General features: G+C 37.9%; 1 protein-coding gene across 2 annotated transcripts in view; it reads right to left on the bottom strand.

Annotated features, from left to right (window-relative positions):
• Positions 1-26,213, bottom strand: part of SNX2 (sorting nexin 2) — a 30,675-nt gene extending 4,462 nt beyond the window's left edge. Inside the window, exons 1-10 of one of the 2 annotated variants that reach the window (XM_026046554.1) lie at positions 26,089-26,213; positions 17,809-17,926; positions 9,596-9,759; positions 9,162-9,228; positions 8,905-8,948; positions 8,661-8,802; positions 5,979-6,057; positions 2,614-2,689; positions 1,214-1,327; positions 893-986 (exon numbers count right to left, since the gene is read on the bottom strand). In XM_026046554.1, the coding sequence (XP_025902339.1) occupies positions 893-986; positions 1,214-1,327; positions 2,614-2,689; positions 5,979-6,057; positions 8,661-8,802; positions 8,905-8,948; positions 9,162-9,228; positions 9,596-9,759; positions 17,809-17,926; positions 26,089-26,196 (1,006 nt within the window). In that variant the 5' untranslated portion in view covers positions 26,197-26,213. The remainder of the gene's footprint in view (positions 1-892; positions 987-1,213; positions 1,328-2,613; positions 2,690-5,978; positions 6,058-8,660; positions 8,803-8,904; positions 8,949-9,161; positions 9,229-9,595; positions 9,760-17,808; positions 17,927-26,088) is intronic. The other variant, XM_026046553.1, reaches the window with a different exon arrangement.
• Between the last annotated feature and the right edge of the window lie 673 nt (positions 26,214-26,886).

The following is a 26,886-nucleotide window of genomic DNA, read 5'->3' as shown; positions in this document are numbered from 1 at the left end:
TTTTCCATATTTCTTTCATCTTAAAAATATTCTTTAACCATGAGGATAGCTGTCTAAAGATGTTTTACTACAAAGAATGATTGCTGGTACAGATTTTAGAAATGAGCTTAAGACATATTAATGCATTTTGAAAGCAGTCTTGAAAGGTAACCACCACAGTTTAAAATTAAGTAGTAGTGCCAGAAGATACATTTATAATCTTCCACAAATACCAAATTAAAGTTTTGATTTTTWAAAAATCATCTGATGGAAAACAACCTTTGACAAAAAGCTGCAAACAACTGAAATATTAATTTTGCAGGTATGTTCTCACTTTGAAATAATGAAATCTAAAGCCAATAATTTAAGACTAGTGACCTATCCAAAAAAAGCTTACTTAAACTCYATCTTTGATGACATAGTGTTACGTGCACTGATGTAAGATTAGCAAATCCCCAATTAAGGGCTTAAACTCAATTAATAGAACAATACCCAACCACAAGATGTTTAAATGGATTTGAGTGGCCACATCTTGTTCAGCATAAAAGTCTCTTGCCATGAGATTTACAGAAACATTTATGGACACGTACTGTAGTTTCATTAGTTTCARTATTAGACTCTTTTAAAAAAACAAACAAAAACCAACCAACCAAACAAAAACTTCTACACTAACCTATATAGGAACTTTCAAGTTCAAGAGAGGGCTGAGAGATATTTGAAATATATATCAAAACATAATATCCACAATGACAGAAGAGTTTAAATTGGAAGGTACAGTTAGGAGATTTTTTGTGTTAAAATCTGACGTAAAACTTTGTTGCTTTAGAGCTCTAGCATTGTTAAGTTCCAGTCTCATTAACATTTTTTAAATCACTGAGCACTTAAATTTACACAGTCAGAAAAATAAATTTACCTTTTCTGTGGCACACTAGTGCTTCGACACTGGTGTGAAGTTTCCTAAGCTGTTGATCCAAATTCTCAAATTGCTGCTGTTTTTCTTCAAACCACTGACAAAAGATGAAAGAGTCAAGTATTACAAATTAGATTACCAGCAGCATTTCTTGTTTTAAAGAAGCAAATTATCCRCATACTGCCAGGGTGGTCAACTGATACAACTAAGAATCCAAGCCAATAAGCAAATTAATATCCCATTTTCCAGTTCTACAGCTTTAAAACGCAATTGTTGAGCCTCATTAATTCATCTCATTATTCAAGTCGAAAAATCAGCTCTTACTGCATCCGATTCATTCATCTTGATTGTCATTTTGTTGACAGCGTCGGCAGCCTTGTTCACCATCCTCAATATTCCTGCTCCACTCAGAGCCTGAGTGTTAACTGCTCTGGGCAGCTAGAATTGAATGACAAATAAGGGCAAACAGACTGGTTAAAAGGCTGGAGGTTTAAGTGGGCACAAGGGGGAAAGAAAAGGATATAGTGTTTTCTTTACTCCTATGTGTTTCAATATACTGGAATCTAATTTCACAGATTTACTACTTTTACATTCTCAGAGGAAAACTTAAAAATACAGACTATTTACTTTTCTTGTACACCTTTACATTTAAATGGAACAAACAACCTACTTGTCAAACATTATTATGAACCAGCTAAGGTCCTAACTAGCCATCTATACATTACAGAGAAACAACTGGCACTATATGAACAGAAAAGCTAACATTTACAATAGGATACAGAAAATTCTATAAATATAATGCAAGATTCACACCATGGATCATTAAAAAAAAAATGACATCTTTACTTTTAAATATAGGCCAGATTTCAAAAACTACTTCTAGAACATTGTATGAGCAGTCAATTTGTAAGGTACCTAGAAGACTTCGTGGTAAGATAAATTTAAATTTAATTGATATTAATCTTTGTTAAAGTCAGTCTGAATATGCGTACAAAACGGCCCCTATGTCAAATCATTTGCCCCTCACATCTGATATTTTGTGTCAGCAGCATTGATAAATCCACTTTAAGTTATCTATCAATGATGCTTTTGTCAGTAGCAGGGCCTCTGTGACTTATTAGTAAAGCTAAAATATTGACATTGGCCAAAAGACAGTGTAGTATTACAGCAAATCCACTATGCACATTCATAAAATGACTGATGCTTTTATACAAGCATAGCAGATGATCTGTTTTGCAATATATTTAATGTTTGTGAAAGGTGCCAGATTGATAGCACTGGTGACTGAAGTCCTCTATCCACAAAACATTTAGCACGGCCAGCAGCACTGCAAGCCTGTTCACATTATCCCACCAGTAAAACAGAAGCTTGACTCCTGGAAGCAAATTCGCTTGGAAAGACCTCTCTTAACACCTAACCTAGCAACAGTAAATGACAACCTTCACTTAGAAGTAGACGGAACAATTAATGTAGTATTAGTAATCACTGAAGAGAAGGTTTTGGTCACTACCAAGTATTTACTACTAGTATTTAAAAGCAGTATGGGCAAAACAGTTTGCAGGTCACTGCCTAAGTAGTCCTCTGCCATTCTGTCCCATGAAGGGTACATTCCAACTTGATTTCATATGAATTTAGAAGACCATRTCTCAATACAAAGAGAACACACTACTTTGCATGTTACCATACYTTAAAACAAATAGGAGAACTTAGAAGAACTTAAATACCTCAGAACTTTCCAAGAACTGCCTTAAATCTGGATCCTGTAACAAGGTGGGGTGTTTTACTGTTCGTTGTAGATACCTATGATTTTAAAAATTAAAATATTAGATAACAAGACAGATTTAATGTGCCTGACAGAATGGAAAGTGTCCTTTATCTGAAGAGTGGATACACTGCAGGCAGCACACAACCTCCCTTCATCATCTGCTGGGGCTTGAACACTCTCTTAAAGCCACCTCTACAGGGTCAGAGGATAGTTCAGTCTCCATGCCCCTTCAATCCTTTGCCTCTCTACTGAGTGTTCAAATCATGCTTATGCATTCTAACACCTTCACCCAACACACAAGTCCTGCAGACAGTCATGAGAGAGGACCAATACACAGTTTAAATATTCACTTTAGACTCAAACCAGTGAGCCCATCACAAAAATCAGAAASTTTTGAGTGAAAATAATGATGCTTTGTTATGCATGGGGCTGCATTATAGCTACAGGTTGCTGGCTRTGGTTTCCAGCATAGCTTGTTTACACCATAAACTTCTTAGGATGAGATCTATAATAAYGATGTCATATGGTATTAAAATATAACAATATATCTGATACTTTAAACACCTTRATGACATCCTCCTAACTCTACTAACAACCCATTTAAGACAGAAAAGACAGAACTTGTTTTAGTATTCTGTACAGTGCAGTGAATAGTGCACGGTTACTTGTTACAACTAATTCTAGATGGCTTACTTTAGATTTACAGGAAGTCTTAGAGAAACTGATCACACTCTAGGTATGCACTGGTTGTTTGCTGCTTAGGCCAAGTCCAACCTCTATTAGTTCTACACAACTCATGCATTCAAAAGTTAAATTAATGCAGCTCCTTCTTTTTCAGATCTGAGCAGAAACACTTAAAAGTCTCAAAATTCTGCAGTACTCACCTCCTATAAACCGCTGTGAGCTTACCACAACTAATCTTAATACTAGGGATTCACRGAGAGTGTCCATTGTGTACAGGAATGCTTTATAGAAACTAAATATCTCAAGAGATTACAAGAAAGTAGGCAATATTGCAAATTAGGATGAACTGACAGAACATTACCAACAGTGTTTTGCAGCTGAGGCTTGAGCAAAACTTAAGCTTTRCAAAACTGCAGTCCCAGAACTGCACCATTACAGTCACAATCACATAGAAACTGCCCTAGGGCACGATGSAGCCTGGGACTCCTAACTGAAAGCACAAGTATTTTCTCCAACATAATTTTATCCATCTCCCACTAGATATGGCCACCATATCCTTATTTTTTTTCCTTAAAGGAGCTAAGGATTGTGGTGAAGTTGTTTCATCCATTAAATTGCTCAATTTTTCCTAGATTGTTTTGACACTCAGTAGCAAGTAAGAACAAGTTAAACTTGACAGTGCAAGCAGCCAAAGAGATTTTTTTTTCAAACTTCTGCTAGAGACTAGCACTTTCTCCAAGGGAGATTACTAACATTTTCACTCGAGACAACTAGAGGTGTGCTTGAGGATACCCAGAAGGCTTGCAGTATTTTAAGTTCCCAGCTCTAGGGCATAAACTTCAGTAAATGCAACTGAAAGTGAGGCTGCGTCTTTTCCCACTTAATCCACAGCTCTCTGTTCAAGGGAGATCAATTTTGAGTTAGATGCTTTTGATCTGAGATACATAAATATGTTCTCCTCAGCTTTATAAAACAGCAACAAATCCACTGCCTTTAAATATCTTTTGAGTATCTGGATATGTAAGCAACATTTTTGTTTGTTTCTGAATGGAAAAGCCAGTTAATGAAAAAATTGTCCCTTGTCAGATAAGATTTTTCATTTGCTTCTGCAAAAGAAAATGAAATATACTGTGAAGCTTTCCCAATATTGCCAAGAGTAGAATTGCCTATTCCCCAGTACAAAAACCATGCTCAGCACCTATCAAAAGTGGTTTATACTTTATTAAAATAACAACAAAAAGAAATGTAGTACTTAAAGCATGTACACAAGTTTGTCAATTAGCTTTTCCTAATTCTAGTTCTGTTCTTCAAACAAGAAATCAAGAGGGAGATTAGTCATCTCTATCACAGAGATATGAAGTTGTGYAGAAATGGCTGTTCAGTTGAGTCCAATTAACTCCAATCCTGGCTGATGCCCCAAGTTTTTGTATCTCATACCACCACTTCTTCAGCAATAGGACTTCTGTATACCCAGGATGTGCTTCAGAATTTTGTTTCAAGAGAAACAATTACTTGAGTAACTTTCGGCTGGAACTTCTAGGTGCCAAGCCATAAGCTATATCCCAATCTTTAGTGACAGGACAATCTATTAGTATTTTGAATATCAATATCAATTCAAATGTTCAGTTGATCCTAATCAACTGCATAATTAACTAACAGAAAGATTAGCAATAAGATTTCAAACTAAGATTATTTCTAGAACTCTAAAATTTTGATAGCTTCATATCTGCTAGGTATGCTCCTTGTCACTCTGAAACCTACTGATTTTTGTTAACTTCCTGTTTAAAAGATTGTTAAATACTACATTGCTGTCATATCATGTAATGGCATCATAATAGCCACATTATGAAATCATATCAAAATTACATTTTTTTTAAATTTGTGCTGTACATTTGACCCAGCTGGTAATGGCCATAAGTCACAGAATTCTTTTTCACTAGTTGTTTTCCAAGGTTTGACTAGCTGTGTCAACAGGAACAGCTGACACTGCTCACTAGTGACAGTACTCCAAACACAGTAGACTCCAGAACAATACTAGCTGTATGCCCGTGTTGGGTGATAATCTGATGTCTCTAGTGTGAAGACTCCACTAGTCACATCAATGCTTTTTAAGTAATCAGAAGGCCAACTTAGTTTCAAATGACTTCTCTGGAGATCTTCCAAACCYGTCTGGATGCCACCCTGTGCCCCGTGCTCTGGTTGTCCCTGCTGGAGCAGGAAGGTTGGACTAGATGAGCTCTAGAGGTCCCTTCCAACCTCAACCATTCTGTGACTTCGCGTGACCTTTACCCTTTGCAACTGTCAATTTTATACAAAACAGATCCACTGCTCAAGTCATTTAGTTACTTAAAACCAAAATGCCTAAATCWGCTGATGAACAAAGATTCACTTACTGAATCCCAGCAATCTCCATGTCAAGAAAGTAACTGTTTGAAAAAGTGTAGGCATAATTCCCCTCACGCATAAGATAAAATGTCCCATATTAAGTGGAAATTATTCCATTTCTAAACAAAATTGAGAAAATATATRAGTTTTTCCAGAACCAACTGGCCCATGCCCCAGCATGTAGCATGTAGCCCATGTAGCATTTCATAAGTCATTCTGAAGCTAAACAAGTTTTAGTTAGATTATATACATTACCTTTCTAGTGCTGCTCTTCTTTTTTCTACAAATTCAGTAGATGAAGAATCCTCCTTGCCTACTTTAACCTTGGTCATGCCTTTGGAGAAAATTGCAGCATACTGTTTCTACATTTTCATAAAGAACCATTAACATAGCTGATATGATTACAAGATAAATTTCATCTATATTTACATATTTAAGTCAAATTATAACAAAAAGCACCACATAGGAATACAAAGAATATGAACACTGCATGTTGCATGCTTCTGCAGAAACAGACCTATCAAATAAGCACTTTTTTGTATGCATTTATTGCAATTCACATTAAAAATTAATTGAATTTTCTTTTACAATCTCAAAGTCAACCTAAAAGATCAGGATTTTATTGGTCATCCATATTCAGGAAAAGAAAACAGTTACCCTAGTAAAATGGAGCAAGACAATAAACCTCTGTTTGTAAGTCTAATGACTGGTATGTTCACAACCAAGAATTTAATTCTAGTAACTTCTAATTTCTGAAACCAAGAGTCTTCATTATTTGTGACAAACAAGGCAGCTCTTAAAAGTTTGAAGCATACTAACATATACAAACTGAATAGAAGAGAAAATCCGCAGAGTGCATTCAACTTTATGTCACATCCTTTGCTCAAGAGGAATAGACAAAGAATCGTGACAATGGAGACAGGGTTGTTTTTGATGTCTCATGGCATGGGAAACATATTCAAACTTAGCAACAGCAGAACTCTTAAAATCTCAGAATGAGAGCATTATCTTTCATGCTAAACACCCAAACTTACAGAGTTAGGAGCCTAAGTCCTACCCATTTCCTGAAGCATGGGGGCAGAAAGTATAATATGATACAGTCCAAGCATCTTTTTTTTTTCCCCTCCCCTCCTGCACTGATTTCCTGCTCTATCGCCTCTGTACCTCAACAAGAAGTTCAGGCTTAAAAAAGCCTGAATATGTACTCTGTGAGTTSTTAAACCAGCAATTTCCCACGTTGCTCCCCTCTCAACAACCTTTGGACATCAGAATTTCACACAGCAACCAAGGAGCAAAAATTACCATTGCAAAAACAAGGAGGGACCTCTACTTCTCAGTGAAGCCTGAGCATTTTCTCCTCTCCATAACAGGAAAGAAATAAATGCCATTGCTATGTTTTTCAAATGTATACTACTGTGTAACATAGCACTAAATCCCTAAATTAATATGTTAAGGCTTTAAAGTATACAAACACACTCTACTTAATTCATATGTCTTTCTATTTTAGCATTAGTGTACTAGTCTTCATTAATATTAAACTGCAGAAAGGATGAAATACTGAAGTTYAATAGATTAGGTACTTCATATATGATGGCAATATAAGTTCACAGGAAAAAGAACTGAAAAAGGCCACCAACTGCTAAGAAGGAGGAATTCCTAACTTCTGATAGTGTCAGCCAATTCTAGATAACATCAGTTTTGTACTCTGCTGATTTACAGTTATTTAAGAGCAAGTGCAAAAGCATCTCTAACACAAGCATCCTACTCCTTCACAAGAAGAAATTCACAACTTAAGCAAATATTTCTTAAAAACAAGAAACAAGACTTTCCAAAATGCAGCAACTAAGTAGTTAGGCAGTTTAGATGAACATTCAACTCTAGCTCACTGCTGACTCTGCATAATACACTTTTCCACAATAAGTAACTCACTATCTTACTTTAGGACTGAATTCCGAAATGCAGTTCTCCCAACTGCCCTAGACCTCCAAAGTTTTTTGAACCTACAGCTACTCCAAACTGAAAAACACAGTTCTTTTCCACAAATTTAAAAGACTATTCTTCCAAGCTTTCTCTTTCATAAAACTACCTAATCTCTCCTTTATTACTTATCTGAAAAGCCGCTTTAATTAGATTTACAGACAAAACTTTTCCAAGAGAAAAAAAAGCTTTTCCAAGTAAAAAAAAAAACAGGATGGCTTTCTAAAGTCCAATCAGTTATTTACATACGAAGCCACAAAGGGAACTGCTTACAACTGCCAATTGCTGTAAGGTTGTTCAGCAGGTTTTATTGTTTTAAACACCTACTAATACTGAAAGAACTACTTTAGAGATCAAAAACTTGCAATTTCAAGTCACTTCAACATCTCAGTCTTGCTTCTCAGCTTGTTCAAAGAATTTATTAAGAGGGATATCATTCAAAAACATTCTGAACTAGACCTTTGAAACTAAGAGTTTCAGTTTTTACGAACAACAAAACAATCAAAAGAAACAAACAACAAAACAATCAAAAGAAACAGACTTAAGTATCAGAGATGCACAGCACATAGGAAGTTCTGTGTGCTACAGGGAACAGATAACAGTACAAGTTAAAAATAAACTTTCGTTTAACATTTTTGTTTTGATAGACTAATCGCTCTTAAGGGGCAACAGTGCAGAAAGAACGACAGATAAGAAACAGAAGGACACACATTAAGACAAATGTCCTTCTTATTATCAGCACTGCTCTGAGTCAGTAAGAGGACAGTACCTTTCCAACTTAAACATAACTTTTTTAGAATACAGAAGGGGAAGTATAAATAATAGTTAAGTCACCTGATAATCAGTATATAAAAGTTATGCAAAACAGTATTTAGTTTACTAACAAAGTCAGTATTAGAATATTTCATTGTTATTGTGGTGCTTAAGTTGCGTGCATACATTCAAGCTTTTTAGACTTACCTACAATACTTTTTTCTGGAGCAGGAGGCACAATGTAACCCACATGCATATACTTTGTTGCTAATTTGCTGTGCAAACCAAGAAAATCACTGAATCTTCTTTTGACAGAGAATTCGTTTTTGTGAAACATGGAAAGAGATGTCTTTAAAAAAGAGAGAGAGAGAATTCATTTTAGTCATGATTTACTAATACATCTACTCAGTTGTTGTATGAAGTTATATTCAAATACTTATGTGCTAGTTACCTTTGTTGTTACTCTGTATGCCATATAAGCATTCATGCCATCCCCTGTAAGAAAATTAAAATACTTATCCTAGAGCAAATTGTATTAGCCTTTCCACATACTTTTTGTTCTGAAATGCACATTAAGCAACTTTGCACTTAGATACTCTAACTGTTCAAAAGATAACCGAACAAGAGGTTACGGTAGAAACCCAGAACAGTCGTCAAGAGGTAAGACTGTCTACCATCTGACTTACCGGGTTGAAGACATGAACTTACCAACTTTCTCTGGGTCCGATACATTGATTTCTATATCAAACAAATCTCCATTTGCTTCCTCTTCAATCTAGAAAAGTACACACCACATTTAACAAGTTCATATGCATTCATATTATCTATAAGTACAAGGGTAGGACTAGAAAATTATAAAGAAGAGTCAGCATGTCTGAATGATCCAATAAAGAAAAAAAAACAAACACAGTACAGATCACTAGTATAACCGCTTAAGCAACAAGTAATGATGCCATTGAAGGAATGAAATCCATATTAAATACTCAGTGCAAAATAAACAGAATATTTCATATGGCTGTTTATCAGTTTATCAAAGAATGATTCTGTGAGTAACAATTTAGCAATTTTTTTTTTAATCATCTAAAAATGTGACATCACATTTTCATGGTAATCAATCCAAAACTTAGAAGTTCACTCAGTACCTCTTCTCTGGATCTATCAAAAATCACAGGTGCCGCTATGCTTTTCGATTCCAGTCTTGGAGCTATTAATGCAGTAGGTGTTACAGGAGTGATTGCAGGCGTCGGTTCTGGAGAGAGTATTGGATCCCTCTCTGGGCTGTCCAGTGATACTTCTTCTGTGGCTTCTAGATAAACATTAAGTTTGCAAAGATGTTTTTGTACAACAGAGATAAATGTGCGTCAAAGATCCCCCCCTCACACACACACAAAAAAGTGTCAATATGCAAGTCTAAAATGATCATCTCCAAACAGCATTTTTTTCCCATATAATTATTATAAATATGGAGCTCACCTACATGCATTATCTGGGTTTCCATTTATAGGTCAAAGGAAAATGTATATATATGTGTACACACACACACACACACACACATACAAATTAAGACTGACAGGTAGAGAGTCTTTTAGAGAATTCATAGTAATGAGTCACTCATTTCTGTAAGCGAAAAATCACAGAAGCCTGTGACATTCTTTTCACCACGCTTACTGTTCTTCATTTCCACATCAATTTTACTTTTTATATTCAATAGCTGATTCAGTTATCTATGCTGAGAATTGAGCATACCAAAAGAATTAAGTTTCTAAGTGAAGTTACCCAACCAAAATATATCCTTCCACTAAAACAATATGATACATCAAATACAAGTATTAGCAAATAAGGCATTCTGACCAGTACAATTAACTTATTTCTACTTTCTTCAAGCTCTTCTGCGGTTAAAGCAGTTTATACAAGGCTAAATAGTTTCTTCAGTCTGTTTTAACAGTATGTAGATCTCTGCACTAAGTAAACGGCATGCTTTCCCAAACTAACTGGTTTTGATGACTGATGGTGAACCACCTCTTGGGTATATAAAAGTTTCTSTTTTAGTCCAAGCAACTAATGTCCTGCTTCTCAATAAATGTACATTTTAAAGACTTTAACTTTTTAAAGATAATATTAACCATAAAACAATCTTGTGATGTGATATTTGATTTCACAACTGTTCACAAGACTTGATACAAGCTCAAGTTCTGGAACTACAACCAAATCCTAAGTTCTTCAGGCAAGTTCAAGCCTCAGACAGTAAAGCAGATGTACTCCAAGTTATATTAAGCTATCAAAACAGTTTACTACACAACTTTCAAAAAAATGCTGTTCTTGCACATCTCCAGTCTACATGAACAGCTCAGTTTTCAAAAGAAAATACGTTAACTTCCTTTTAACCTTTCTAAAGCTTGTTAGCTACGATGAATAGCAAATCCATCCTCCTTCAAGCAAATCCCTGCCAATTCTGAAGATCAGGTCTTCCTTAAAATTTGAGAGACTACTTATGTTATGAAAAAAGCACGTCTCATTTTTGACCCAATATTATCGTGTGCTTCTCCAGAACAGCCTGTCACTTAGTAGTCATCAAAACAGAACTGGAAGTAACATCCTCAGCAAGTGAATCCAATCATTTATTACTCAAGTGTATTACAACCATTCATAATAAATATATAAAATCACTTGGTTTTAGCTCTGCTGCTACTTAAAGATGTTCTGCTAGTCAATTCTGCTTCCCATTTTTATTAAAACACTTTTTGTCAGTCCTTATTTTTTTCATTAGCAAAAGCATTTTTCTTTTTGTCAGGGACAGATAAGATTGTCTGCTTAAACTAAGCCTCATGATCAAGGAAAAAAGCAGAATAAAAACAAATATCAAGGCCAGTATGCCTTTAGCTTTAGGCAGATAAAGGTTGCTTCGTTTAGGGGGGCATATTCATTAGAGAAGGTCATTATTCATTTAGGGATATTTCACAGAATAAGAGAATAGTTAAGGTTAGAAGGGRCTTCTGGAGATCCTCTAGTTCAAACCATACTACTAAAAGCAGAGTCAACTATAGGTTGCTCAGGTCTATATTCCGTGCAATTTTGAGCATTTACTCCACAGCTTCTCTGRGTAACCTGTACCAGTGTTTGACCACCATTGTAGTGAAAAGGTTCCATCTCACATTTAAATGAAATTTCTAGTATTTCAATTTGGCTTTGTCCTGCCACAGGCCACCACTGAGAAGAGTCCTCATTATCCCCCACATCAGATACTTATATAGACTGATGAGATCTCTTCTGAGCCCTCCAGTCTCCAAGCTGAACTGTTTCAGCTCTCTCAGGCTCTCCTCACATGAGGGATGCTCCAGTCCATCAGCTCTATTTGCTCCAGAGTGTCCGTGCACATCTCATACCTTGGATCCCAAAAAAGGGGCACTGGGCTGGACGTGGCACTCTGGATGTTACACCAGTGCTGAGTAGAAGGGAAAAATTACCTCTCTCAATGCACTTGCAACCCTCTTCCTAGTTTTAAATTAGAAATTTCTACAGTATTTTCAAATTAAGCTTAAAAGCAAGCATCTTTTATATTTGTCACTTTTAATATATGTCACTTTTATATATATGTCACTTTTAATATGAATTATCTATGAAATTTTGCTGAAAAGATTTATTTTCTTACCATACATGTTGCTTTACTTCAGTAAAAACTGCTGAATCTTTCTGAAGAAACTTATTGATGACTTCCTATCTCAAATGTCACAGGCAGAACATTGCATCTTAGACCAATAAAGAAGTTTGATTTAATATCTCAGATCAGGTAGGAAAACATGCTGAGACAGTTGTCAGGAAAATTCCAGAATAAAACCTTGGAAGCACAACATCTAAACATGGAAAAGAGGTAGCTCTCTCAATCAGTGGCTAAGAGCATTTAGAGATGTATAAGAAGTTACACAACTGACTATGTAACAAGGAGAGAGTTAAAAAAATAAATAAATAAATAAAGTCATTTTACTTAAATCCTTCCTTTTCCTGTCACCAGCTATTTGCTATGACATAAACCATTATTCACATGCACTCTGCTATGGYAACTTCACATTTCAGACAATGATAAACAAGTCATGAAACAACGTGGACCACGTATTTCTCACAGCTGGAAACAAACAAACAAAACAAAACAAAAACATTCTCTTCTGGAAAAGTGCAATCTATGGAWGCTGAGTGAATTCAATGTTACAAACCTGCGCTGCTATCAGACAAAACAGCAGCACACCTTTCCACTATCCCTCATTTTCAGTCCTACATCTGCACATGCATTACAATATCACACACAGGTATGTTTCAGAGTAGAAGCTAATGTACTTCTAGAAACATTTGAGTTACTCAATTCAGATTTTCAACTAAAACTTCTACATCCAACTTTTAGAAGAAATGTGGGAAGATCAATAGTCACATCAGCAATGGCAGCTATAAACACATAGAGACATTCCCAGATAGCTAATGCCATAAGACATTAACATCTACTGTACAATCCATAAATAGAGTTTGATAGGAGATCACTGTCTTAACTCCAATAGGTCACAAAAAACTCGCAGTCTGCTGCTAATTATGCTTAATTAACACTCGATAGACAATTATATAAAAGTTTCTGTCAACAGCCTTCAACACTTAAGCTTGTGGGTCAATCTCAACAYTGTGTGCCTAGTGTCTCTCTACATCTCACCATTAGTATTCACCAATCATTATCATCATCTCAGGAAGTACAAGTTTCCAATTCATTGCAAGCATCATCACCTGACTTGAATGAGCTATTTTTAACTGATCACACCTACATGCTACAGGTCTCTAACATTCTGACATCATTTGAGTGCTTAAACTGGCTTACTGTCTTCAAAGGTTTACAAAGATAATGGCACAAATTTGGAAGCAAGCTGAACAAGACACTGTTGTTCAAAACAGCAGACGAGTTATTAGAAAGAGGTGGTTTGGCAGGACAATCAAGTTACTTATAAGGCTTCCTTCTGACTTCAAAAATATAGTTTCAAATGCCTTTGTGCATAYATTTCTTTCAGAAGAGACCTCAAATTGAATAAACATTTTGTWAAAGGCAGCCAGGCATCCGTACAGGACTGCTCGGATCGGACACGTCACACGACCCTGCCTGAAGGACACCATTAGCTAGAATTCTTGCTGTTCAATAGGGCTTCAAATAAGGRTTTTGTCTGGTCCACAGAATGAGCATCTCCTTTTCTACATGAACTTCCCAAAAGAAAGGMCTAGTACAAATCTAGTAGGACCTAAAGACCAGAACATAGTAGCTACAAACCTACAAAAGGGGATCCATTCTCATAGCCCTTTAAGAACGGGACATAAAAAAAGCACACAAAAAGTAATCTTTYTATGGATGTGGGGAAATTGTATCTGTGATCTGTCACCAATTTCCGAAAAACAACTTCACAATCTATTCATAATCTACAAGCACCAAAAAATGTAGTTATGTTCTGCACTGTCCATCTATGACACGTTTATTCAGCTGTAGCTACATATAGCACTTTAGATCACCATTTTAGARCAGTCATTTTTGCTCTTATCTTGAGATTAGAAGTTTTCAGTTAGCCAGGTTTTAAGAGTGAACTTTAGTATGGGTGCTCCTGTCCTCAGAAGCTTAGGTTTTTCCTATGCACAGAGAGCCAAATACATCCAAAATGTTCTTAATGTTCCGTGATTTGAAAAAGTGACCAAAGCAGACTCCAAACATAAATGCTCTACAAGATACGAAAACCTCATTTTTTTCCTTTTTTTTTTTTTCTTTTTTCTCTTGCTTGAAATACATACACTGACTTTTATCCTTTAGAAGAAAGTGCTTAGCTATGTTCAGCAACATGTTCATCTGCATTTATTGAGCCAGGAACCACAATACTAATAGAAGGAGTGACAAAGTTCAGTCAAAGATTGTGATTCAGAGGCAAAGAATACCTAGAAGTATTTATTGCAGATGTTATCTGATAGCTGCCACAGAAGCACAGCAGCAAAGCCTAAAAGCTTCAGATCCTGAGTTATATTAMGACAGTACAAGAAATCTTCCACTTTGTTGTTCTTCACCTCCTTTCCCCATTAAGCTATATTATTAAAGTCAATAATGAAAAAGACTTATCAAACTTATATTTGCTAGAGAACAACAGCATATGATTGGTGAATATGATGGGGAGGAAAACCAAAGAAAAAAATACAGTAGGTGTTTTTTTTTTAAACACTGAAATCTTGCTTTCATAGAAAGCAAGGATTATGCAATCACACTGAAGGCAAGTAAACAGTACTCATGCAACCTTCTCACATTACTTCTGCTCATCACAAATCAGTGCAAGAAAGAGCTGAATTAGCAACACTGCCAAGCAAAATAGTGCTAAGGAAGAAAAAAAKTTATCCTTTGAGTATATAGCATGGAAGCATGAAGTAGATTTTGCTTCTGAGAACCTGCATGCTGACAAAGTGCAACAAAGATCAAACTTCGTCACCAGCATAATGCTGCACCACATGAACTTCCTGTTTAGAATTCCCATTCTAAAGTGTGAGAGATTTTTCTGGGTTGTTCTTCCTATTCAGAGTATATTAGCCTTCATCTGTGTATGAAATGACCTTCTAAAAATGGCTTTCAGTTGTATTAAACCTCCTATTTGTTACTGCTGCAACTGGATGCTTCTTGCCTTTAAGATAATGTCTTTGGTAGTAAAACTCAGGCTCTTTAAATCTGTTCTGGAAGCATGTTTTCTCACAGCATTCATTTCAGTTGCAACAATCTGGCTGCTAACATTTGTCACTTCTGTCTGCAGCCTATCAATATTTACTCTAGGCATCTTTTATTCTTAATTTAATATTTTCCAGCCAACGGAGAATTGGATTTCCTGAAACATTCTTTCCAGATGGCTCTATGGCTACAAAAAGCTGCCTTTACATATTAAAGCTATATAGCAAATTATTAGTACAAGWAAGATTTGTTTTTCAAGTGCTTCCCATCTTCTTTYCTGTGAGGGTGACCAAGCCCTGGAATAGGGTGCCCAGGGAGGCTGTGGAGTCTCCTTCTCTGGAGGTCTTCAAAACCCACCTGGATGTCACCCTGTGCCCCGGGCTCTGGGTGTGCCTGCTTGAGCGGGAAGGTTGGACTAGATGAGCTCTAGAGGTCCCTTCCAACCTTGAATATTCTGTGATTCTATGATCCTGTGATCTATGTGAGTCATAAGATCAGGTAATAAACACAAAACTACTAGAATTATCACTGAAGTGTTTATTCTGCAGTTTTCTTAAGCCTGTTCCAGAGAGCTAATAAATTAATCAATASATCCCAATAGTGTCATAATCAAATATACATACACACCTACCTATATAAAACAACCTAAAACTAATGGCTACAAAGTTCAGTATGAAATGGTTATATTAGGGAACCAACGAAGATGGAACTAGGACTGTATGCAAAGCAGACTGTCAACTGATACAATAAATAGTAATAGCRTTAGTACTGGAGAAAAAGCATTTAGAACTATCTCTTCAAACGTATAAGATATTCCAACATTATACTTACTTCCTTGAATTACAAATGTTCCCGTAACTGTAAAATGAACCATTGTCTATGCTTAAGGGACTAGAGCATCTCTCATGCAAGGAAAGACAGAAGCTGAGACAGTTTGGCCCGGGGAAGGGAAGGCTCAAGGGAGACTTTAACAGCGCATAATAAATATCTGATGGGAAGGTATAGGGAGAATGGGACCAGCCTTTTCTTGGTGGCAAATGGTGACAGAACAAGAGGCAAAACAAACACGGGAACACTTGAACACAACRAAACAAACACAAGAAAATAGTTCCTAACTATGCAGGTGGTTGAATGATGGCACAAATTGCCCAGAAAAGCTGTTAAGTCTCCATCCTTGGAGATATTCATAGCCCAGCTGGACATGGTCTTGGGCAACCTGCACTGGTTGTTCCTGCTTGAACAGAGCAGGTTGGAGCAGATGATCTCCAGAGTTCCCTGCCAACTCCAGCTGTTCTGTGATTCTGTGACTATTCTGCAAGAAATGGATTGCAGAAAATGGACAAATTAGTGACCAACTGATGAAGAATTGGAAACGTTTATTGACTGCCGAACTGACTGCAAAATTTTCATGCAGCTTTCTCCAAAACATATTTCATAGTGAGGTATCACAGAAAGAATCTCATACTCATGAAATGAAAGGACTGACCTCATAGGCCATCTTCTCATCTTTTTATTGTAATAAAAAGGCCCTGTAATAAATGGAAATACTCTCCACCTTGCAATATAGCCTCAATTATCCTTCTGCAGAAGTAGGAAATGGGCTGGGCAGCTTAAATGAGGTTATAAAGTATGAAACAAAGTTTTTAACTTTCTTCATGCTTTTGAAATAAACACAAACTTAAATACTGGTAATTACATAACAAGAAATGCTGCACCGCTGTCTGCGGAACAAATTACTAGCTAGCTACCTCTACAGCACTGTAACAGCAAATACAACAAGGTACCTGCATTTGGGGAAAAAAATAATAACAATTAAAGCTATAGCATACTACAAGGAAAAAAAAAATCCTATATTCCACTGTTAAAGTTCTTAAGAAGATTTAATTTTACCTCTCTTTCAAACAAGCTTCTCAAAGTTCCATTAATTCAGTATGTAAGACAGATCAACTCCAAAAAGGTCTGCTACAAAAATGTTCTTTGTTGTGAGTGTGATAGAAGTGTTTACTCCTGAGACAAGACACAAACTCGCAGAGGAATAGCTTAATTTTTAATTTACTAGTGAAAGCTAAGTAAACCTTACCTACTCCTAGAAACAAATTATGTATCACTATTTTCAAAAACCAGCAAGATTAAATCTTCTGTTTTATGAGTTCACATTAAAAAGACCACACTCATTTTGACAAAAAACAGTCAATAGTTACACACATTAAAAATGGCTTAACAAACAACTTTGGGCAACAAAGAACTTCAGCTGTTTTCCCTTTTCAGTATGTTACCTTTCTTGCAAATTTTCAAGTTGATAAACTTGACAATATGTTGCAGTAGACATAGGAATCTAGGCGACAGCTAAACCCAATAGAGAATGATTTGCAAACGCTACCCCAAAACCCAAAGAAAAACTTTAAATGACTTTTCCAGAAAGTATAACTTGCAAATTAGGCAACAACTAAGATTTTCTACAATTTTTAAATTGTAAAGAATTAAAATTGAAGTCTCTATTTTTCAGGGTACTGCTCCCTATTTCCTTACATCAAATAAAATGACAGCATGAAATGTTTTCTTCTACTTCCCAGAAAAACACTTTCCTTTATGTCTAAAGGAAAATAGTCTACTTAGACACAATCAAAAGAAAAAAGCAGTTACCAGCAAAGAGGTCTTCTCTATCATCATCTAACATCATTTCAGCTGGCTTTGGACCATTAGAGTTTGTGCTGAGATCTTCTGCAGGAAGACTTGCTGGCTCTGGAGAGGAAGGGCTTGACTGTTTAGGTGGAGGAAAACAAATAAAAAAATAAATCAGCGGAGAACCAGTTGCCTTGTGTCAGTATGTAAGGATTATTGCAGCAAGCATTCCTTCATTGCAGAGAAACAAAGCGAAATGCACAGAAAGGAAACCCTGTCAGCTATTTCCATTTCCTACTGGGATAACAATGAACAAAGGATTCATCAGTCTACAGCTCTCCTCATTCCTTTAACATGTTTAATTAACATGAAGCAAAAACTGCTAGAGAAGTATCTAGAAAACGTGTATGAGTATTTTTGAGTGCTGTTTGATTAAGTTCGTTTTGGAAAAGCTTACATTTATAAAAGCTTACATTTTGTTTAGTATTCTTTTCTATGTACAAAAGCAGATTTCAAGTGTTCCATATAATTTTTTTTCAGAGATTAACAAGTTAATTACATTGAAAGAACAAGCCAACACTGCCTGCAACTACAAGAAATTTTGAAGTCAGGAAGCGGGCTGCCCAAAACATTACTGGACAGTAGCTTTGCAACAGCTCAAATTTGGACATTATTATCACTCTGGGTAACAATATGCAAAAATGGAAGTTATCATCAACATGCATACAAATTGAATTAATTTTAATTAACTGAAGATGAGAACTTGTCCTGCGAAGAAAGAAATACACAAAGACACTGAGAAAAACAAAAGCACAACTGAAGTTAGAGTACTGAAGCACAGCTTTCTCACTAAATGAGCATATATCTAACTGAAGTGCTTTAGTATGCAAGTTCTTGCTGAATCAGTGTCAACTCTGGTTATTTCAGAGTACTTCAAAATTTGCAAGACTCATTTCCCGCAACTTCCMCCAAGACGGCTAGCCAAGGGATTTTCAAGAAAAGCGTACTTAAGCAAAAAGAAAGACATCTGCCTTAGAAGGGGCATCACTAYTGACTTCCTAGTGTTTTGCATAAAATTGTCATAATTTAAAGTTAAAAACAGAATTCAGAAGAAAGGCTTTTTTTCTGGGCAACAATTCAATAGATGTAACGAGGACAAAAGAAAAGAAAAAGCCTGAAAAAAAAACACTGAAAAAAAACACTGAAAAAAAACTACAAAGAAATTGTAATACGGACATGACTGCATCTATACTGCATGGTCCATGAAAGCAGCAGAGAAAACAGAGGGAGACCTTCCTTATATCAGGTTCTCCAAGAACAGTGTACTTGCTGGCATGAAGCACAGCAGTGCTGCTGTACTTGAAGATCACCACCTAAGTGTAAATCCCAACCTCAGCTACTCAAAATCCCAGTCAGAGGGATACAAATACACTACAAAACAGTTATTCATAAGCTGTATGAAACTGAAACTCTCTCCACTTGGAAAAGTGTTACTGAAATAATTCTTTCCCTGCTGAAAACGCAAGAAAGCTAAAAGCAGACAGRAGAATAACAGAAAACTCTATTCTGAATCAACATGAAACAGATTAAGATTGCAACAAGCAAATGCTCCTTTCAAACAGACAGAAGTTATACCCCACTGTATTTCCAAAACCACCAATCTCTGAAAAACTCTGATACAACATCATCAAAAACATTTTAAAAAGGGAGAGGGAGAGGGAGAGGGAGGGGGAGGGGGAGAGGGAGGGGGAGGGGGAGAGGGAAAAAGCTATATACTATAAGTCACAACAGGCTGCAGCTTCTTCTTAGATATTGCCACAGAACCTGCAAAGAAAGAAACACTGGAGAACTACATGTAGGTAGCATAGTTTATATGCTTACAAGCAACAGATATATCTGATACGTGTATACTTCTGATACTATGACAAATCAACACCAGCATTATCCTATGGTAGGAAGAGGAAGAAGTAATGAAGTTACATTTGCTTATTCCACAAAGTAGGACTTCAAGCTGCACTATACAATGCAAGTAATTTAGAAGAAATTAAATAGTAAATTTAAACAAAACTATGCACAACTCGCCATGCTTCACTGTTCTACAAACAACAGTATAGAGAGTATGCATCACATGTAAAGGTTAGCAGCTTAAAGTGATTTGGGAGCTCAGGAAGCAGCATGTTCTCCGAGAAAAAGGATCTTTCTACACAATACTGCACAAAGCTCTTAATTTTGTATGTCAGATGGAAAAAAAGGACATGTTTCCAGCATGGAAAAGTTATCTCTCCATGAATTTCAGGGAGTTTAAAGTTTTATCAACAAAAACATTTTTTTTTTTAACATCATAGGTCACTCCTTTCGAATCATTTCAGTTGTTGCTCAGCTTTGGTAACTACCTACTGAGATCCTGATAGATGTGAGTTTTGGTGCCGAGTGAACAACCTAGCACTAACACAGAGTGAGGATGACACAYACTTCATGCTTCACCTCTATGAGAAACAGCTGTAAAACAGCCAGGCACAGCAAATAAAAGCTTTCCCAAACAACTGCTACACACAGCAGATGGCTTCAGGTTCTAAGTGTTAGTAGGATTACATTTGCTATTACTAAATTGTGAGAGATTCTGTCCTTGACACTATTCAAGAAAACCCTGTATTTGCACAAAATATTAAGCTTTGCAGCTTTAGCTTGAGTATCAATTACATGGGACTTCAACAGTATTTCATATACCCTGTTGTAATGAAGTGAAACTAGAGAATACTCACAAAACAAGAGGCAAGAATGAACATTAGGGGTACCTCAGAAAGCTCAAGGAACATAACAGCAGCATGAACAAGCTTTAACTTTTAAACAAGGCACAAGGTCCAGAGGTGATTCTTTCCCAGTAAGACAGATAACCTGTTTATCTGTAACTTACTATATAAGAAATTTATACTTGTTATATGCATTGAGCTCTGTTACTATGAATAGCAGATATGAAAGTTTCTTTTTGCGGATTATTTACAGAAAACATCTTTCCTTTAAAAATATTTTTCAGCKGAATAAGCTATTTCCTGGACTATTAACCATTCAGTGGCATGTTAGTATCTTGTAACAAATGTTGTTCTGAGGCAAATAAATAAAAAATGTGGATAAATATCTTTGCATACAGTTAGGACTTTCTTTGCAGGAAAAACCTGCAACAACTTAGAACAAGTATCTTCAAAACACACAGCTTTTCTCAGTGAACTAGGAGGACAAAGTCATTCTCCTGAAAGCATCAGGAACTGCTGTCAATGATTCCTTTTTTTATTATTAGCATTTTATAGGACCAGTAGACAACAGAGCACTGTTCAGTCTCTCCAATAAAAGGAACACCCATAACAGCATTAACATATTAAGTTATTCTAGTTACATTCTGCTCCATGTGCAAGATRGAGTAAGGAAAAATATCTGCTCCCCTAGCACAGCAAAGAAGAGTTAACACATCTACAGAAGCAGAGCAGCTAAGGTCATCTAACAGAAACACAACAGTGAAAGAACAGACTACCAGACAAGAGATGGAGGAGATCAACCATGAAAAACAACCTCAGGGCCTAGACAGCCACATGTGCAGGACAACTGTTTAGAACATTTAAACTTATGTGACTCAAGGATTTACAAAAAGTCACAAAGTTGTCCACTTCTTGAAAGGTACATGGCTTACAAAGCTTCTGAGAGACTCCTGAGCAGAAAGTAACTCAGAGGGAGCATTCAACCAAGACATCCAACGGTCAGTATACACGTGAGACACACAGGATCCTGTTCTACTTGTTTTCTAGAAAATGAGTTACTGGACACGCATCTGAAGGGCCCATTCCAGTGTGCACTGGCAATAATTTTTCCTCCTGTATTGTTAATTACAGTTGGTGACAATAATCATGTATTTTAATAGCCTTGAYTTATGAAGGCACAAGAACAAGTTCACACACCTTTTGTTGGCTGAAATAATAGCTTTCATTGTTTGGACATCCTCTCTTCTTGTAATAGGAGGGGTCCCCAGCCCAGCCAGTTGAGCTACATGCCTGAACTCCTCCTGCCGCTTTCAGCTGGAACAGGGCAGGCTGACAAAACGCACATTGCTCCCAGCCCCCTGAGCCAGCCTAGATCACTGTGACTGAAACAGCGGACAGAGGCCCACAGAATGCCACAGGAGCAGAGAGAACAAGGCAGTGCAGTGATGTTTGCAGCAGAAGGTGAGAGGACACTAGCAACCTCAAAAGGATCGATTATTTTATGTTTCTGTTAATATCTGTATTTAACACTGAACTGACAGGGAGGTGTACTTCCAGCAGAATTATATCAGTCAGTCATGCACATTGACTTAGTTTTCTGCAAAGTTTTAACACAGCATTGAAAGGCTTCATGTTTTAATACCAAGTATTTTGACRGGATCATTAACACCTTCCCCATAATTTTCAATTTCTTGTTAAATCCAGTTCAGACATAAACTATAAAGTTTATAGTCCTATATATACTGAACTCCTCTAACAGTCTATCCAATGTCTCGCCTTCTGTGGAAGAATCAAGATTATATTTTAGTCATGTTTAGGCCAATGACATAAGCAGTTACACTTGCAATAAAATTGCACAGTATATTCTACATACACACCTGCCTTAAATGACAGTCCTTGATAAATTACCATATCTATATCTATTGCTTGCTCATTGTTTTCAAGTGACTCCATATATTCTTCCATTAAAGGGGAGGGAAAAAGTATAAAAAAMACTGGAAATGAGTAGATGGCAACTCAGCTACAGGTTCCCAAGGGAGCCGCTTTGCAGAAGAGGGAGACATTCAGTAAYTGAATTCATAACATCTACTTAGGGAAAGATGAAGAAAGAAGTGCCATAATGGAGACAACAGATATACAATGAAACAGATGGCAGAAAAACACAGCAAGAGAGCAGCAGGGACTTAGACTGTGCAACGAGGAAAGAGAAGTGACAAAATAAGAATACCACACATACTATTTTTCAGAATAATCCCAAGGATGCTTTKTTTTTCCCACACATGTCACCACAAGAGTGACTTTCATACAATTGCTTGCTGTCTCTTCTGATAGTGGCAGAGGACATAGACAGCAAAGTAGTAATCTGTGGACAAAAAACTGTAGAGATTTATCTTCTTTGTAACATCACCTGCACTTGGATTTAAGACACCTGAAAACTTAGCMATCAGGAAATCCCTTGAAGATTATTAATAATATAATGCAACCTATAGCTCCTCAAGTCACCAAATGGCAAAATGCTGGTAATCAGGATAGAAATCCATATAAGTTCCAGCACATACACATATATAATCATCAATAAAGGCCTTCCTATGGCCTCTGTTGACTTCCACCAAAAACAAGAACTCAGTCTACAGAGACTATTTGTCTGATTGTGTCTGGTTGTTCTTACCTATGAATGCCAGTACAGCAGCTGCCAAAGACTGTTCTCTTTAAGTGGAGAAGCTCCATGAAAGGTTTCAATACAGCTGACACAAAATAACCTTGAAAAACATTTTAGTACTTGTAGGCACTGTAGGTACCTGAAGAGGAAATCAGCACCCTGGTAGATCAGAGGAGCTACTTTACGCACTAAGTTTTCCAAGACTTTATTTTCAGAAGGTGAAAGTTCAGCTGTTTCCATCCACGACAACTCCTTTCCACTGTACCACAGAAATTACAAAGTTACAGGGAAGAGCATCAAATCTTAACGTCTTATATTCTAGAATTAAGAAGAAATCTAATTCAAGATATTAACTTTTAATATATGCTCATGGGAAGTGAGACTCAGCTTCTTTCTCTCTATATGCAAAGAATTCAGCTTGAAATAAGTTACGCTCTTCCTATTAAAGAGGAASAACTGAAGTCAGTTAGCTTCTTTAGAAACAACATTTAAGCATTCTGATATTTTTATTGTTCATAATATATATGAATTTTATGTTTTACTGAAACAAACTTACAAAATAAATGATAATATAAGCGAAGACTTTGTTACTTTGAAGCTATTTGGAAGAACTATTTGCACCTTTACTGCTTTTAATGCTGCTTTGTCAAATTACAAGTAAGAAGGGACAGCTTCTTAAAAACAGAGAAAAAAAAAAAAAAAAGAAAGAGCAGAAATTAATCACACAAAACTCAAAGGAGCAGCTCCAAGGTCAAAACAGTTATGAACCCTTTCAAAGCCCCATAAACCAAACACAACCTGGCTTTAGACCTCACTGTCTTCCACATCGCCATGCCCTTCTCTCTGTTACCAGCTAGTAGTGCATACAATCAACCATGAAGAGCGCTACGTCCTCTCTGCTTTTAATGTAACTTCAATTGCGACTTATAAACGAGTACTTCATGAATATTTACAAACTAGAAGAGCACTTAAATACAGAAGTTTAATTAGGTCCACACCATGACATTAACATTCTCTGGGCTAGGGTGGATTTCTCTTAAGTGTGTTACACCTACACTAACTAGTGTCAACTAGAAGTTTAAACTCAATTTTCATGACCCCTTCCTTCCGGATTTGCTAGAACAAGGTTCTTTCCTAAGCACTCTTTGATTAAAAGTCAGGAAAACCTTTACTGACAGAAGTTCTTCAGAGTTTATCTTTAAACAAAGTGCCTTTCCCTTTCAACTTTCTTCTGATTGTGTTGATTATAAAAACAAAGCAGAACAGAACTGTCAACAAAACACTTGAAATACAGAAATATACAGATATAGAGAGAGTGCATCTCTTTGCCTGTTTCTCCAGTTTTAAGATTTTCAGTGACTATTTTTTTAAATATTCAGAGGAAGATTTTTCAATGTTAGATTGTGGTTTAGGCAATAATTCTACTGTATGTCTTGAGGTTTTAATTCTAAACCACATCAGTAAAGAAATGACTTGTTTTACTGCAGTTTTGCTTAGCAGTACAAGATACAAACTGTACACACACATGTACAGAGGTCTATTAAAGCAGCTATTAACTGTAAGTTCATAAATCACATCATYTGTTATCCCATTACTGTATTTTCCACAGTTTTTTGGGTTTTTTTCCTAGTAATGAATAGATCATAGTTCTATAAAAAGAAAAAAAAAGATCTTTTAAGTGATTGCAGAGGAGGCAAGTGCCTTTAACACACATTTAAGAGCCTCTTTTATCTTTTTTTTTTTTTTTTTTTTAAGGACAGGCAACAACCACAACAAAACAAAGAAACATACACTGATCCTATTACTGTAAAGGTCAAGGGCAGGAAACTCTTCAGGAAAAGGACAGCAGGAACAATTTTCTTTTTAAAAGGTTAAAAGGATCACTGTGTACAGGGAAAATGAAGTTTTTCCATAAGGGACTGGCATGAGTGAGATGTGACCACAACCTAAARAGCTTCCACCTTAATTAGTGCAAACACTTCCAGCAGTAGGAAGTATTTACACATGCAGTTGTGCTGTTCTTTTTTATTAAATGGCCACAAGAGAAAGCAGGAGTGTTTTACGTATTTAGTAGATTTGTTTAGATCTTTCAGACTGATTTCTCCAAACAAACAAACGCAGGTTTCACAGCCTCTTGCATGAATGTCTCCGTTCAGCTATCCATAATCGCCACTTGCTCATAGAAGCGGCTGATGTTACAGCACTCTCCTCAAAAAAAAAAAAGAAAAAGAAAAAGAAAGAAAAAAAGAAAAAAGAAAAACCACCTCTGCAAGAGCAGAAAAGCAGCTGTTCAACAGCGATAGACTGTGTTATTTTACAGCTGAGCACTGCGCTAACTGTGACAGGGAACGGTCCGGGGAGCACTAAGTTTTCAGAAGTTTCAGCGAGCTGCAAGGGCGCGAAGCCCCGGGGCAGGCAAAGCACAGGGGCTATTCCCGCCCGGCACGGCGGCGGGGAGCAGCCCCGGGGGAGCGGCGCCCCGCACACACGGAGCCTGCGGTGCCTTCCGGGCGGCCAGCGGGGTGAGCGGCACGCGCGGCCGCCGGGACAGGGCCGCGCCCCGGCGCTCCCGGCTCCCCGCGCCGCTGCGGGGGTCGCTCGGGGGAGCACCGGCCCGGCGGGGCACCGGGGGATGAGGCGGCGGGCCCGGCAGCGGCCGCTCGCAGAGGAGGCCCCGTACGAGAGGGCCGGAGGCCGTGCCGGGCGCCCCGCGGGGGACGGCGGAGCGACGACTTGAGGGGGAACCTGTCGCGGCGGGGGTCGGGGGGGACAGCTGGGGTGACAGCTGGGGTAACGGCYGGGGTAACGGCCGGGGTAACGGCCGGGGCAGCAGCCGTGACAGGGGGCGGGAAGCGGCAGGAGCGAGAGGGGGCGGCGCAGCCGGGCGCTCACCTCGAGCGTGGACACGGTGCTGGTGAAGAGGTCCTCGCCGTCCTCCAGCTCCTCCGGCTCGCCCGGCCGCGCCTCCCCCAGCGGCGGGGGCTCCCTCTCCGCCGCCATCTTCCCTCCGGCCCGCGCCGCCAGCACCACCCCCCCGCGCCCGCCGCCAGCACCGCCCCGCGTCACGTGACGCGCGCAGAACGCCCCGCCCCCGCGCCGCACGTGACGCGCGGGGCGGGCAGCGGGGTGGGCGGGGCCGAGAGGCGGTGGGGGGCGGGAGTGGTGTCGTAGCCCCTCCCCCCGCCGCTGCCCGTTTCCAGCAACGGATAAAACGTTTGGGAACGGCCGGTTTTGTTCAAGTGCGGCTAGAATTGTGTCCATACAGGGCTCTTCTCGTGCCTACCAGAGAGCTGGCTGCTGCCCTGCCCCCGCCCTTTGCCCTGCTTCCTTACATAGCCGGCTCTTCCTCGCACCAGCCGTTGGCGAGGCAAGGGCAACGTCCATGTGCTATGGCAGCCCCCCGAGGCGCTTTGGAACCAGCGTTTTCATTATTTGAACGGAAGTTCCTATCACAGCCTTTCAATTATGATTTTTTTTTTCTACTAGCAGGTTACATTCCTAGTTAAGATTGAATCTTTGTTGGAGGCTGAGGAGCAGCGCTGCTCTTGCCATGTAGTSAAATGACTAGGTCCAGTAATACAAACACTGAAGTATTTCTCACGTAAAGTATTAGTAGGCACACTTTCTAAGTTGCTCTTYCTAAATTTCTTTTTTACATGTGACTTAGCTCATATTCTCCCACAAATTTAA

Source organism: Nothoprocta perdicaria, unplaced genomic scaffold (assembly GCF_003342845.1).
Source record: "Nothoprocta perdicaria isolate Ctin4 unplaced genomic scaffold, notPer1 scaffold_45, whole genome shotgun sequence".
NCBI classification, from domain to species: Eukaryota; Metazoa; Chordata; class Aves; order Tinamiformes; family Tinamidae; genus Nothoprocta; species Nothoprocta perdicaria.
The sequence above is the reverse complement of the archived record's forward strand: the minus strand, read 5'-3'. Positions and strand labels throughout refer to the sequence as shown.